This window comes from Mya arenaria, chromosome 16 (genome assembly GCF_026914265.1).
Source record: "Mya arenaria isolate MELC-2E11 chromosome 16, ASM2691426v1".
NCBI lineage: Eukaryota > Metazoa > Mollusca > Bivalvia > Myida > Myidae > Mya > Mya arenaria.
In genome coordinates this window covers 12,439,222-12,454,663 of record NC_069137.1, presented here as the reverse complement: position 1 = coordinate 12,454,663, position 15,442 = coordinate 12,439,222, and the positions used below count along the sequence as shown (strand labels likewise).

The 15,442-nt window shown below is 34.1% G+C and overlaps 1 protein-coding gene across 1 annotated transcript in view; it reads left to right on the top strand.

Moving 5' to 3' along the window:
* Positions 1-888: 888 nt before the first annotated feature.
* Positions 889-15,442, top strand: part of LOC128222134 (uncharacterized) — a 32,038-nt gene continuing 17,484 nt past the window's right edge. The window contains exons 1-7 of the mRNA XM_052931003.1: positions 889-1,311; positions 7,507-7,603; positions 10,842-10,933; positions 11,409-11,485; positions 12,679-12,769; positions 12,924-13,035; positions 14,397-14,467. Of these exons, the coding sequence (XP_052786963.1) occupies positions 1,248-1,311; positions 7,507-7,603; positions 10,842-10,933; positions 11,409-11,485; positions 12,679-12,769; positions 12,924-13,035; positions 14,397-14,467 (604 nt within the window). The 5' untranslated portion in view covers positions 889-1,247. The remainder of the gene's footprint in view (positions 1,312-7,506; positions 7,604-10,841; positions 10,934-11,408; positions 11,486-12,678; positions 12,770-12,923; positions 13,036-14,396; positions 14,468-15,442) is intronic.

Here is a 15,442-nt window from a genome sequence, read left to right as displayed (position 1 = left end):
TAATTGCACTGATGCCACGGAAGGGGCCAATTTCCTGTTTATTCGTTTATTACCTCCGGGCCATTTAGGGTTCATTTTTATGATAAAACCTCCCAAACTGCACAGCAGGATATTCAGCTCGGAGCTGATAAGAGGGATCAAGGCAATCAGATTCAGATCAATACACAGAGAGGTTGTGTACTATACACGGTTTGTTTGTTTGTTGTTTTGTTGTTGTTGTTTTTGTTGTTGTTGTTGTTGTTGTTGTTGTTGTTGTTGTTTTATTGTTGTTGTTGTTGTTGTTTTTTTTTGTTTTTTTTGGGGGGTCACTTATAGAATGATTAAACTAGGCCTTTAACATGTTTCATGAATACGGCACCGGATATATTAAATTGTTTTATATTCAATATATGGCAGTCGGTGTACTGTTAAATATTTTTACCGGTTGGAAATATGCGCCTATATGAACTAACAATCTACTAAGATCGGTAGGCCTTCCATTAAAGTCGTGCAGAAACCGTCCCAAATTTTTACCTAAACTACGACCCTGGCGAACATGTATTTACAAAAGCTTATTACATGTTTTAAATCAGTACACGCAATCAAGATCTTTGCTAAGCAGCAACAAAACAAACAAAACCACAGTAGTCTGCATCCTTAATCGTACGTCAGTCATGAGCAGCGATACGTTGAAAACGTTAGAAGTCCGATTTACGTCAACGTACCATGGCACGTCTAATTTAACAACGTAAATACTTGTAAATCGCCTGTCACTAACCCAGCGTCTATGCTCATCAACAATAAAACAAAGATTAAGCAATACTGTTGTAAATGAATGCAATCTTTATTAAACGTACGTAGTTTTAACGTCCGTTCAACGTAACATTATGTTAATTACGCCAAGCGTAACGTGATTTCAACGTTTTAACTGGTTATGTCGACATAAATTGTTTAAAATAAAACGATTATCAGAGAGGAGTTATTTATTTATTTGAAATGAAGTTGAAAGTTGTTTTTATATTATAGCGAATAGTTTGACTAAACGGTGCAATTCTTACGCAGTTGACAATTTTTCTGCATTTTTTCAATTGGAATTGTATCACGAGGTTTAGTGTTTTAAAAAAGAACAAAGTGTTAAAATCATAACGACCATTGTGGTCTATCGGCAAAAAATCACGCATAATATATAATAAGTTATTTATTCAATGTAGAATTGACATATCAGCCACACATAGACATTACATAGACGCTCGTTATACCAAAGCAATATGGATGCATTTAAGTTATTTCTGAACTTGTTCATATTGGCATTGTCGTGGAAGTACAGTTATGGTAAGTAAATTTCCATTGTTCTGTTGTTGATGATCTGATTAATCTATGTATGAATATAGTATGTATATGTATATGAAAAACTATGCACAATGTTAGTTAATATTTATACCATGCATCTTTGTAACGATTGAGAACCTTATTAGGTTAAGAATTTGAAACTACCATATATAGTATTCTTCTCTATGTCTTTGCTCTTCACGATGATTTGTTTCATATGATTGATTTCGTATGTTTTGCATTTTGGCTGTGAATGTTATATCATTTAATGCTGAATAATTGTTATGTTATGTTATGTTATGTAAAAGTTAAAATTTAAATTATGTTATTGCTAAATATGGTTAGTATGTACTTACAAAATAATGGGTTTGATGCAACACAGCAACAAACCATTTTTTAATGTAAGTACATACTAAAAGTCTTCACATGTTAGCTGAAAATGCACCCCATCTAAGCCAACTATGGCAGCGGGGAAAGTGTCTAATATACATAAAATAAATGTAAACAATAACCGCCTCACGCAAAATATGTCAACTCGCTTGCGGTTTAAGTTGGGGTGCCCTCGGCACGCACCCCTCCTAAACTCGTCCAAATTTACATGTAATGTCAATATTAGACAACAAAATTTTCTAAAAACCATCACCTAAAATTGTGTCAAGCATCCCCTTCCCCTGGCAACGTTTTAAGCCATCTAAAATTCGGTTCAGGGGTAGGGGCAAATGTGAAAAGGATGTGCTGCTGATTCACCGCTGCAATGATTGTGTCTGTTAAAACTTCAGGGCCTAGTTTAAGGAATGTTTGGCATGACAATCCCTTGCTGTGCATTTCTTGCTAATTGCACTGGTGTCACAGTAGGGGCCAATTTCCTGTGTATTTGCTTATTGTATCAGGGCCATTTAGGGTCCATTTCTATAATAAAACCTCCAAAACTGCACATCAGGATATTCAGATCGGAGATCTGATATGCCAATTAGACAATTAGATTAAGATCAATAAACAGAAGTTGTGTACATTACACGGTTTGGGGGGATGGGGGGTCCCTGAAAGAAGGATTAAACTGGGCCTTAAATTTGTATTTTGTAACAATTGTGAAACAAATTATCTTGACCACTCTTGTTAGCATCGTTACTCTAGAGTGTGTTTTTGTGGATTGTTTTGGTGAACCCGGAGTTACCGGATGAAAACCCACTCCCGGAGTTCCCGGATGAAAACCCATTGTCTGACTTGGTGACCACAAACAAATTTCACAGGCCGTGTTGAACACCGAAAATAATGGTTGGAGTACAATATCATTGCAATCTCATAAATTAACATTTGACCTACGAACAATTTCACCGAAGTAAAAAGCATGTTGATAAATTTGGAAAAAAAAATGGAAGAATAAACTCACACAGACTTCTTCAAACTATACTCGCTAAGCCATTCTTTGATGTTTTTTTGTTTCTAAATATTTTAATTGATACTGGGGATTATTCATTCTGACTATTCATTTTAGCGATTAACTATAAAAAAATGTGAACAAATATTTCGGCATGAAGTAGGCCGATAGATCAGCTATTTATTAATTACGTTTCAACACTATCACGTTCATATCACCACAAATAAACGTCATTAGACTAATTAAACCAATAGAATCAACTATAAATCTGTGGCGTAAAACGGTTAATTAATTTTCCAGAATTTACGAACGTGACTCCGTTGGTTATACAGCACCATCCTTATCGACCTACATGTAGTTTAAATACCTAGTTTAAGTAATTTTGGCATCTCCTGCTTATTGCACTGATGTCACAGTAGGGCCGTATTTCCTGTTTATTAGTTTATTGGCCCAGGGCCATTTTGGGTCCATTTCTATAATAAGACCTCCAAAACAGCACAGCAGGATATTCAGATCGTAGATCTGAAAAGACAATTAGGCAATTAGATTAAGATCAATAAACAGAGGTTGTGTACAATACACGTTTTTTGTTATTGTTTGTAATTATTTTTTATTTTATTTTTTATTTTTTATTTTTTTATAGCCACTTATAGAAGGATTTAACTAGGCCTTTCAGGAATGTTTGGCATGAGTATCCGCTGCTGTGCATCTCTTGTTTATTTACACTGGTGTCACAGTAGAGGCATTATTCCTGTATATTTGTATACTGGCTAGGTTAGAGTAGGTTTTCTCATTGTCTCACTAACGCTATAAGCAATATGCATAGCTAATGTATTTATTAATTTAACTGATTAGAAATAAATAACAAGCAAATAAGAGTGATAAGTTTTTAAATAGTTATATAACATTTATATATTAATCCATTTTAAATGCATGATCACTATTGTTATATCCAAATTGTGAAGCACCCTGGGTAAATAATATAAATTGGCTATTATATATAACATCATTGTTATTCTTATCTTAAGCTATTGTTATAATAATATTACTTTTATTTAAAAAAATAAAATAATAAATGCCTCGACTATTTCGATAAAAAACATCCAGAACTGCACAGCAGGATACTCAGGGGGTGGGGGAATATAATAAGGCTTAAACTAAGCATTTAAGCCGTGACCTCCCCAATCCGGAGGTATTGCACCAGATAATAATATTTATTGCCCTCAGGTATCAGTTATCATCCATCAGATCTCAAACCAGGCGTGAGTTGCTTTACATTATTATTTGAAGAAGTTAACAAACAAACTCATAGACAAATTGCGTTAATTATTTTCATTTTTCATAGAATAGAAAAAGTTGATATGAAAGGCCATTCTCATTTCGTTAATTCAATGAACATATGAATAGAAAACATTTATTTTCCTTCTTGAAATAGGTAACCGCACACAGCATATATTGTTACTAACCTGCATCATAACTAAAATTATTAAACCCGGCTGCAACTCAGTTACATAATCATTTTATAAGCGCTGCGCACATACCTTGGCCAAAATTAGACGTATTGCTTCGTCGAAATTATCAAAGGACATCTTTATTCAAGATCAGTGGATATGATGTCGAGATTTAAATAGATGTTAGCCGTTTTTGCGTCTACTAACGGTCATGTATCACATGAACACTCTCAGTCCAATTGGGAGTGTTATTTAAGGATTGATCGCATTTTTCTGGCACTTATGTCGTATGAACGCAGTAGGTCACACGGGCAAATTCCATTAAGCTCGCTAGCGCTTCTTGTTCAATTGCTCGCTTGCCCTGTTGCGTTCATAAGAAAAAAGATCAATACTTCTATTTACATTTTAAATAATAATTCATTACGTTTAATATTTGTAGCATCTACTGCAATTGAGCATTTGTTCTTTTAAAAACGAATGTTTATATGAAAAATAGCTGATTTGTGTATCGCCAGCAGTCTTATATCACTGGTTTGTAGGTATTTACGCAACATTTGGCTCATTCCAAGACAGAAAAATAAAAAAAAAGTTGTAAAAAGGGTTAATCTGTTAGAGTGCAGCTTTAAGTAAACCCCAAAAAATACAGAAATGTCATAAAAAAAATAGTTCGTAATCAGTACCGGTACAAGGCGCCTGCTAAAATGTTAACAGCGGGATGCAGTCGTAAACGCATCCTGAACATTAAACATATCACGATGTACTATTATGTATTTGTTTCTCTGTTTGGCCGACATTAAGAACGATACATCTTTGAACAAGCTGCAGGTACATAACGATTAAACACGTGGGTTTACCGCATTTATGTAACAACGAGCTAATTTAAAATACACAACTTTTAAAACGTGGGTTTACTGCAATTATGTAAAACAAAGGTATTTTAAAATACACCCTTTAAACGTGAGTTTACTGACAACAAAAAGGCATTTAAAATTATTTGGTTTGCGGTTAGAAAATGAAGCATCTGAATTTTCTAACATGACACTGTCTATTTTATTAAATGATGAAAAAGGTGCATTGAAGAGACTTGACAACAGATGATATATTTGTAAGAAAAAAAGAAATCATTCTATATATACCCACTATATACTGGGAAACCATTATGCACTGTTTTTAAACGGGTAAACTCAGCTGGGACAGCGACGATATGTTAATTTGGTCATGTAAAGTGATGTATTATTGGCCTCATACTAGCTCTTATTAATAGTTCTAGGATTGTCTTGAGGAAATAGTGTATTGTCTGATTGTGCGACCATCTGGTGTCTAGTCCCTTTAAAATGTGATGCGTTTGAATTTTGTTTTTAATATCAAAAATAGGATAGGAATGATGCAAATTGCTTTGCAACGAGTGAAGGACTATGAAACAAGGAAATGAGGGGTTGAGGTAGCAGGCTAAAAACAAATAATTATATCTATATTGCCCGTAAAACAATGTTCTAGATTTTTCTGATTAATCCTTCTTTGTAAAACTTGCAATGAGAATGTATGTTTGTTCCTCCTACGTCAAACAACGTGATTTGCATTTGTTGAATAATCACTAAAAACAGTTGGACAAGATTGATGTTCGATTAGATGTTTATGCAAAACCGCAACAATAGTTTTTGCAACATGTGTTGTTCGAACCGTACATCATTTGATACGTTTTGTAAGAAGAAATATTTTAACCATTTCACATGATGGAAAAGTTCTTCCCGTTAATTTCAGTGTTTGATTGGTTTAAATACTAAATTGTTTGCTTGGAAGTTTGCAAACCCCAGGAACAAACCAAGTAAACAAAAAATAACCTCGTTAAGGAAATGGCCCAGTCGCGAATGACAAAGATACAAACGGGTAAAAATCATAAACACAAATGCAATCACCGCGAACAGACCACAAACGAACCCTAACCATGCTCGTATTTTGATTAGGTATTGCAAATACTGAGAGAACGCTCTGCTGGCTTTTACAGGTTTCACGTATAGGTTTGAGTTTATTAAAAGCTTGTTTAAGGAATGTTTGGCATGACAATCCCCTGCTGTGCATCTTCTGCTAATTGCACTGATGTCACAGTAGGCGCGAATTTCCTGTGTATTTGTTTTATGGCTCCAATTTATAATACAACGTCTAAAACTGCACAGCAGAATTCTCAGATCAGAGATCTGATAAGAGGGATCAAGGCAAGTAGATTAATATCAATAAACAGAGGTTGTGTACTATACACAGTTTTGTTTTGTTTTTTTTGTGGGGGGGACACTTATGGAAGGATTAAACTAGACTTGTAAGTCATTTCTTCCTGAATAAGTATTCTAAGGGAGTGGAGCGCAGCGAATATATTAGAGGCACACGGGTCAAAAGAGACGGAATGAAAAAACAAGACTTATATACCACAGCCAGTGCCCATGATTAAGATCACTCAAAAGTCTGAGTTCAGACCCAAGTGTCAAACTTGCAAATCTTCATTTCATTGTTACTTTCACTCTAGATGAGTTTTGATGATAAAAAAATCTGATTTTATTACTATTTGAAATAGTTCAATAATTCAAAAAAAAAATTTGGTTAAACGAATAAAAATAAAGATGCTTTTTTGTAATTTGATCAAAGGGCTTGTTTGAGTCTGAGTCTAGACTGTTCGTAATCATGACCCCTGACAACACACGCATAAAAATAGCGTTAAGCCTAGAAAGATACATTTGGTTACCCGACCATACCTACGAAAAAGGCACCGCCAACACCGTTTTTATAGTCAATTCGAAATAAAAATGAATATATATATATTATTTTTTAGTGTGTTTTGATATGTAGTTTAAAACCTTGAACGCTTTATACGGAATATTACTTGAATACTGGGCCCAATTTCTCGAAACTTCTTAAGTCCCTTATAACAGGATTAAGATAAGCTCTCTATTTTTGTTTTTTAATAATTTGCATAATATTAACTTCTTTAAGAATTTTTATAGTTTAGATAAAATTAAATTGACGATTATCACATTAAACCAATTTCCTTTCATTTAAGTTCAATTTAAGTATGGATTTGAGCTATTTGAAATAAGCTACTTAAGCCTGTTAAGCTTAAGAAGTTTCGAGAAACCGGGGCCCGTTCTCCAATGATGAAATAACATTTTTATAATAAAGCCTTATAAAAGAACAACAATAAATCAAAAGGTTTATCAACCTTACATTTTTTTGAAAAGGATGTAACCCTAACCAGATCATTTTTTTTGGGCCTTATCAATAAATGATTAGATGCCGCCGGTAAAACACGTGTTCACTAAGGATTTACATTGGATAAACTAGTTCCGGTGTGCTTAATTTATGCGTATTTCTTTTTTGTAGTTGATGCATGTTTTCCTGGCAAATACTGGATTTCGTGTCTAATCAACTCGTGTAAGTTTGGCGGGAAATGTCCCGGTGACCCGGATGCAACATGCAAGTAAGTCACGTGAACATGGTCGCCCTTCTATGACCACATGTTGTTATGATTTAATGAGATTCAAAAGTAGAATAAAAGAATATCAATTTGATATGTATTTATTGTTGCAGTGCCAATCGTTCAGTTTAGCTCAAGCGCTCAATAGGGTGAACTATAGTATGATCTTACACTGTTACAAAACAATTTCCCCCAATGTTTTCGTTTGAAAGGAGTCGTGTTTCATAAATGATAAATGTGTATACAACAACGAGCTTAAAAAAAATCAATGAAGGATGATGTTAGTTTTATTTTTTAATGCATTATCTTGTTTGTTTGTTGTTGTTGTTTTAAATAGTTGTAGTTGAATACGTAAAACATGATAATACATTGAAAATGAAAAACAAATTAGCATCATTCTCCATTGTGTGCCTTTAACAGAATACAGGTATAAGTTTATATGATTACTGATCCTGCTGGCTTATTTACGGTGTATATGTAGAATCACATGTAGTTGAAGTTTTTTTATGACATAAAACTATTTTAAGGGTCTGAGAACTGCGTTTGATCAACCTCCTCAAGTAACGTCCCGATAACTGTTTCCTTAAACCCGTTCTCAGAGGGGCGGGATGGGGTGAAGGATGTGGGGTGGCGAGGGATTAAAGCAAATACTCATATCAATCAAGCTTGTCAAGGCTAGCTAACTTGTTATTAGTTTTCCGATAATCCATTATAATGTTGTTTTTTCTCTTATAACTGTTTGACATTGTATTTGCTATTAGCATGTTGGGTTGATTCATGCACAGAACGGAGGTGAGATGTGTTAATTCGAGTTGTATCAAATTAAGTTAAAGGTCTAGTTTAAATGCCTAGTTTAAGGAATGTTTGGCATGATAATCCCCTGCTGTGCATCTCCTGCTAATTCCACTGAGGTCACAGTAGGGGCAAATTTCCTGTGTATTTGTTTATTGGCTCAGGGCCATAAAGGGACCATTTCTATCATAAAACCACCAAAACTGCACAACAGGATATTCAGATCGGAGATCTGATAAGACAATTAGGCATTTAGATTATCATCAATACACAGACATTGTGTACAATACACGGTTGTTTTTTGAATTTGTTTTTTGTTTTTGTTTTGTTGTTGTTGTTTTTATGGGGGGAGGGGTGGGGTCACTTATAGGAGGATTTAATTTGGCCTTTAAGTTGAGAATGCAAACAGTATTGCATTTCTATCCAGAAAGGGTGATACCATAACGTCTGGTCAGGTGTGAGGGTGTTGACATGTCAAGGTGACATATGCTAATCGTAGTTAATGTGATCTTTATCACTGAATAAATTTGTTTTATTTGCACATTTTACTTAAGGAAAAGATAGTCGTTTCTTTGTAAACATCATAAAATAGATGGAAATACGACCGTCTGGCCTTGATAAAAATGGCGTGGGCAGAACGGAATGCTTTTTTGTTGTTATTTCCAGCTATAAATACACAAGGGCTATTTGACATGTGATGTATTCACAAAAGATGGAAATTAATTGAAGATGATGATGAACTTTGCTTATGTAACTTGTTTTTTTGTTTGTAATTAAGTCATAAAATATTTGTTATTTCCGAAAGGCCCTCCATTAAGATTTCACATTTTTGCATTTAACGTTGGTCTGGGCTAAATAATATGAATGCAACTACTTGCAAAAATCTATCCATCTTCCAAGTATCATCAACATATTTGTTGAATGTATTATATCTATCACGTAATGAGGAACACTTTGTGTTCAAGTCACTTAATATATAAGTTGAACCTCTGAATCTCTGAATCTCTGAATCTCTGAATCATTGAATCAATGAATCTCTGAATCTCTGAAACACTGAATCTCTGAACCTCTGAATCTCTGAAACTCTGAATCTCTGAATCTCTGAACCTCTGAATCTCTAAATCTCTGAACCTCTGAATCTCTGAACCTCTGAATCTCTGAATCTCTGAACCTCTGAATCTCTGAACCTCTGAATCTCTAAATCTCTGAACCTCTGAACCTCTGAATCTCTGAACCTCTGAATCTGTGAATCTCTGAACCTCTGAATCTCTAAATCTCTGAACCTCTGAATCTCTGAACCTCTGAATCTCTGAATCTCCTAACCTCTGAATCTCTGAATCTCTGAATCTCTGAATCTCTGAATCTTTGAATCTTTGAATCTCTGAATCTCTATTTAAATAATTGATAATTATTTTGCATTTCAATGATGTTGTTTGTAAATAAAGGAACAAAAAAGCGTATATAAATTATAAACAGTTTGAAAGATCATATATGATTGATGATTATTATTATTTAATTATAAGTAAATGACAAAAGCCATTGTTAATCTTGACTTTAATAAGTAGTTGTTAACAATTAAAGTACCGTCTACCATTCGTTATATTAATGATACTCAGAACATTCGCTGTTGTTCATTTTTTTTTCAAGTGCATAAAAAATAATTTTATAAGAATATTTTTAAATCATGTAACGAAAAACTATTGATATGATGCTTGTAGGTGATATGAAGCCAGTTCGAAAAATAATAAGACCCGTACAATTTAGGTTTCGCCCGGAATACTTGTCTTTATTGTAGGCGTAGTTTTTGCCTCTTTGCTAGTTGAGAAAATAGGCAGTATTATTACGTTATCTTTAAATACAACGTCCATGATTGGACGAAAATCCTAGTCAAAATAAAACGCAACAATGACCTGTCATTTTACAGACCGGAAACAGTTACGTTATAATGGTGCTGGAAAATTAACTTTAAGAACTCCATATTGACAAGTCTGTTTAAAGACCGTACACAGTTTAGCATATGACATCATAATATATCGTGCGGTATAATGTAATAATGTTATTTACTTATTAATTGTAAAATATACAGTTCATATTGACCGCAAAAGCTCTATTGACCTTGGCTATCGTCAAGGTCAGTAAGGATATTTTGGTCAATATGAAAGTATAATTTACAGATAATAAGTAAATTATTATATGATGTTAACAAAAAATAAGCGGGAATAATCAGTGTACAAATTATGACTTTGGATAAACTAAGTACATGTATATTCTTACAGCGTTCAAATACATTGTTTGAAAATGTAATGTTTTGTAGATTTCAGTCAGTATATCACTTTAAATAACATCGTTATGGTTTACACCCATGATAAGTCATGTTGTATAGTCTGTGTATATGCTTGTACCCTTTCTAGTGCTTCCGATCTATATTATCCCCATATTTCACATCCAGAATGGAGAGGACCGAGTGTAATGGCTGCAAGATGGTTTGGTATTCGAAGTCAGGAGAGAAGGCAAACTGCAATGTCGGGATAGACCCCAAATGTACGTTCATATTTGATAATGTACTTTTGTGTTTAAGCTCAAATTTAAAGATACGGTCTCTGAACTATAAATTACCCTAAATTACGCCTGGTAAAAACTAATACTGTAATATGTTCTTTTTCAAGACCAAGATAATTTGTCCTTAGTTGGGGGAATCGAACCATTGAACTGTTAGGTGAGTGGGAGATGGACACCTTCGCCCTTTATTTTAAATTTAAGTTAAACAGTGTCCAAAACAGCTGGTATGTAATTAAGGTTATCAATCGCAACACCGGAAACGACGACAACCACGACGCTTGCGATGCCACCTACATCGAGCTTATCACACTAGTTTGCATTTTTCCTTCTAAAATTAGACCGGCTAACATTATATATATATTGGTTAAATGGCCTATCTGTATATATGGTCTACAGTGGCGTCTATACAATATGGAATGTATGGTTTATAATTATGGTCTACATGTATCGTTTCTAGTATGTCCGAACGGGGAAAGGGTGGTTCAATGTTTAGTTGACTCCTGCAAATGGCCCTGTAAGCACCCGGACTTCAAGGTACGTTTAGACTAAATGACTTCAAGGTACGTTTTCACTTATAAACTTCAATGTACGTGTTGACCAAACGACTTCAAGATACGTTATAACTACATGTATACGCTTCAAGGAACGTTTTCACTAAAACAACTTCTATGTACGTTTTGACTATATGGCATCCAGGTACGTTTTGACTAAATAAAAATACCTTTTTGAAATTTCGAGTAATGAAAGAGGAAAGGTTCTACTGCATCCTGATTTAATGTAACTGAGAGCTTTAGAGCTTTCACCCCCTTTTTATGTTCTTGTCCGGTATCATTTTTATAGGATTCTTATAGCTGCGTTTGGTCGTTCTCTTGAACGTTCTCCTACAAAAATGACAACTTGTCGTAATGGTTAAATGGTAATATTCTCTGATACAGAGCCATCAGTTAGACCCCTATCGGATGTTTGGCAAAATTGCATGTCTTATTTTTTTAATTGATTTTGTCTAGAGGTCTGGAACAAAGTGAAGCTGTGTGAAGTAAATTTAACATACGACATTGGACTTTGGACAAAAATGAATATATCTGTGTTTGGTCCGTTTATATTGTATTTGAACTTCTATTATAAACTATGTAAGATTTATGTCATAGTAAGCACTTTCGTTGCCGCTGCTTACACAGCTGAGGCGAGTGTTACCCTGTCATCTCTTATTAACAATTCCATATACATGTACTACTTATTTTTTGTAACTGTTCACAATGCAAAATGTTGATAAAGCTGCTGTGTGGAGTACAAATTTTAATAGTTTGTTTTTATCTTATCCTATCTTGTTTTTTTTATATAATATAATAACTTAAGGTGACACTCTTATTCAAAATCAACATATACACATATATAACAAACATAAATTTACCTTAACTACTTACTAAATAATGCAATTATGGGAAATACCTATTACTGATAACGACATTTTATCCGTGTATTTAATAGCTGAAAACGCAAAAATATTAAATGATTGGTGAGTGCGAAAAGATTTACTGTGATCTGCTATCGTCTCATAAGGTAGAAATAACGTATTTTGGGCATCTTTTTTAATTAAACTTGATATCCTTCATAAGAAACATTGTTTTCGACATTTATTCATCTCTTTTAGTATATTTAAACAATTGTACTAATTTTGGTAAATCTTATTTGGAAATAGGAGTGAATCTTTAAACATAATATTTCAGAACGCAAAGTGTCGCCAAAGCAACTGTGGGGAATGCAAGGCGGAATATTTTCTGAAGGATGCTTGGGTTAAGTGCCCGAAATTTAATGATGGTAAGACAATTAGTGTATTCTATTCTGTAACAGTAACATCTTATACATGCATCATGCAAATATGATGTCGTTTTTGACATTTCAAGAAGATAAATGTATCCTACAATTAGCCTGTAATTATAAATATGTTCATTGTGTGCTATATCTGTTTCAGTTGAGCGACTTCCCATTGACACAGTGGTGCGTGAAACGTGTGTACCTACAAAGTGTGACATCTCAGTCTGTCTTGGGAGGACTTGCCCGGCAGTGCCTAGAGCAGTCTGCAGGTATGGGGCGTTTTCCTCTTATTGACGAGAAATCAAGGACTTTTTGAAAAGTATCTGATATGGGTTAAAATTTGTCAAAATTCTATGTCAAGCTTTTTACTCCCCCACCTAGCATCCCTTAACTATAATTACTTGATTTTGCACAATTCTAACATCCTCAGTCTATATAATTAGTTATATCGGCAACAGATCTGTGAGTATACATGCCAAATTTTAAGCTGTACAACTTTGTATTACATTGATTTCCTTAATCATGTCTGTTAGCGATTTGTCACTGTACCCGGTGGTAAAATTGCCTCAATTGTTATTTTCCGTCATGTTGTTTACCCAATTGCCTGTTTATGTTATTACATGTCTGTTGTAACGATATGTTACCGTGACAAAATAAAAAGTGAATATGTGTGTGTGTGGTTAATGTACTCAAACTTTTTTATATTTGTACCTACTTGATACTACATTTTCAAATCATACAGTTCACAGCTCTATTTTACTCTCATCAAGCAATTCCAATATTTACTTTGAGGACAAAAATTGAATAATAATGTTGTATATGAACATGTAAAAGAACAATAATATATATTTAGATAGGCATTATCTTATTTCAATCACAATAATCCATTTTTCATAATTCCAAAATTAATGAAAGTATTATTTTGACTTATTGAAATAAGCTACTTAAAACTGCTAAGCTTAAGAATTTTTGAGAAATTGGGCCTCTAGCTGTGCAGAATGCAGTTAAACTGCACTCTCACAGATATACCATTTTTACAACTGTTTATTTTTTTTTGTCTTGGAAAGAGCAAATTTTTGCGTAAATATCTGCAAACCAATGATATAAGTTTGCTGACAAAAGATCAGATCGCAGATTTTCATTTTTCCTTTCGAAAATTAGTGTTTTATGGCTTAAACCGTTACGAACGGTTTAAGAAAAATGCATAAAACATCAATTTTTGAACTTAAATATAAAAATCTGCGATCAATTATATCAGCCTTATATAACTGCCTTCCATGGATTTTCGCAAAAATTGGCTCGTTCCAAGACAAAAATTAAAAAGGATGTCAAAACGTTCAATCTGTGAGAGTGCAGCTTTAAGGCCAGCAACATAACGCATAAAAGGAAACTGAAAGTACACTCAATGTTATCTGCATTTAAATTCCATATAAAACATGATTAATAATTAACTTTCAATGTTGGTATCGTATTTGTAGTTTTCTTTATCAAAATGTGTAAATTAAGTTCAACTTATTCACGAAATGTATTAAAACACCGTTCCGGTCATATTTGTATACGTATGCGCTTGGACCAGTAATGTCGTAATGAAAAGATTACGTAATCGTAACTTTGTTTATTCACATTCCAGAACCAACAATTGCAATGTTTGCGCACCTGCCTGGTACCTTGACGATATGGCAGTAGATTGTGAAACAGGAGGTACGTACAGTGGCGTAGCTAGCCCTCTATTTATGTGGATTCATAAATGTGCAAGGGGGTACGGGGGCATGCCCCCTCTGAAAATCATGGTGCAATCTGGTGCATTCTCTGCATTTATTTAGTACTGGAAAATGGGCAGTTTTAGGATCATGTAGTCAAGTACGTTAACTGCAATTGTGGCGTGTTTTTTTTTTTTGTCAGAAGCATGTGGATTCAGCCGCGTTCCCGCGTAAAGGCAGCTACGCGTCTGACGTACATAGCTCATTTAGAACATACATAGTGTAGATGCCTCTTCGAGGGAGCAACATATTTCCACATTCTAAACGTGATAGTTTTCTGGGATGTGTAAGCTTAATAATATCTGTCATGTGTTCCCGGTACGGATAGAAAAAAATCCGACCCGAGGGCAAGCCTCGTTACCGGACACGCAGCGTGCCCAAGGGTCGAATTTTTCTACCCGGAACGGACACACATTTGTCTAGAATACCTTAAATTAATTTTTTTGTGAAGAAAATACACAAAAAAACGATTTCTTGACAGCTTAATTACTAGATGGTTATTGTTATACATGTACTTTAATATTGATGTTTAATGTCCTTATTCAAAACATTTTAATCGCACTTTGAAGTTTTCTGAAATGGATATTTTTCCAAATCAATTTCTGTGCATACTATGGTGGAACTACGCAGTAACAAATGCGAAAAGGGCAATCGCTTCAATATGTTCGTATTCTTATTTTAATTGTGGTTTGAAGTGGCAATAATATGCTGTGTAGAAAATTGAAGTCTAATTTAATGTACACCTAGTGTGTATGGGCCGAGACGAGGTGTTTTGAATGCTATACAGATATTGTTCCAGGCAATATAAGAATAATTATTGCGCTCAGGAAGAACGAAGACAAATGTAAAATGTATATCTAATTTGAGAAAGAGTTCCCTTCCTTAATAATTATAAACTGTCCTCAAAATTTGTTAA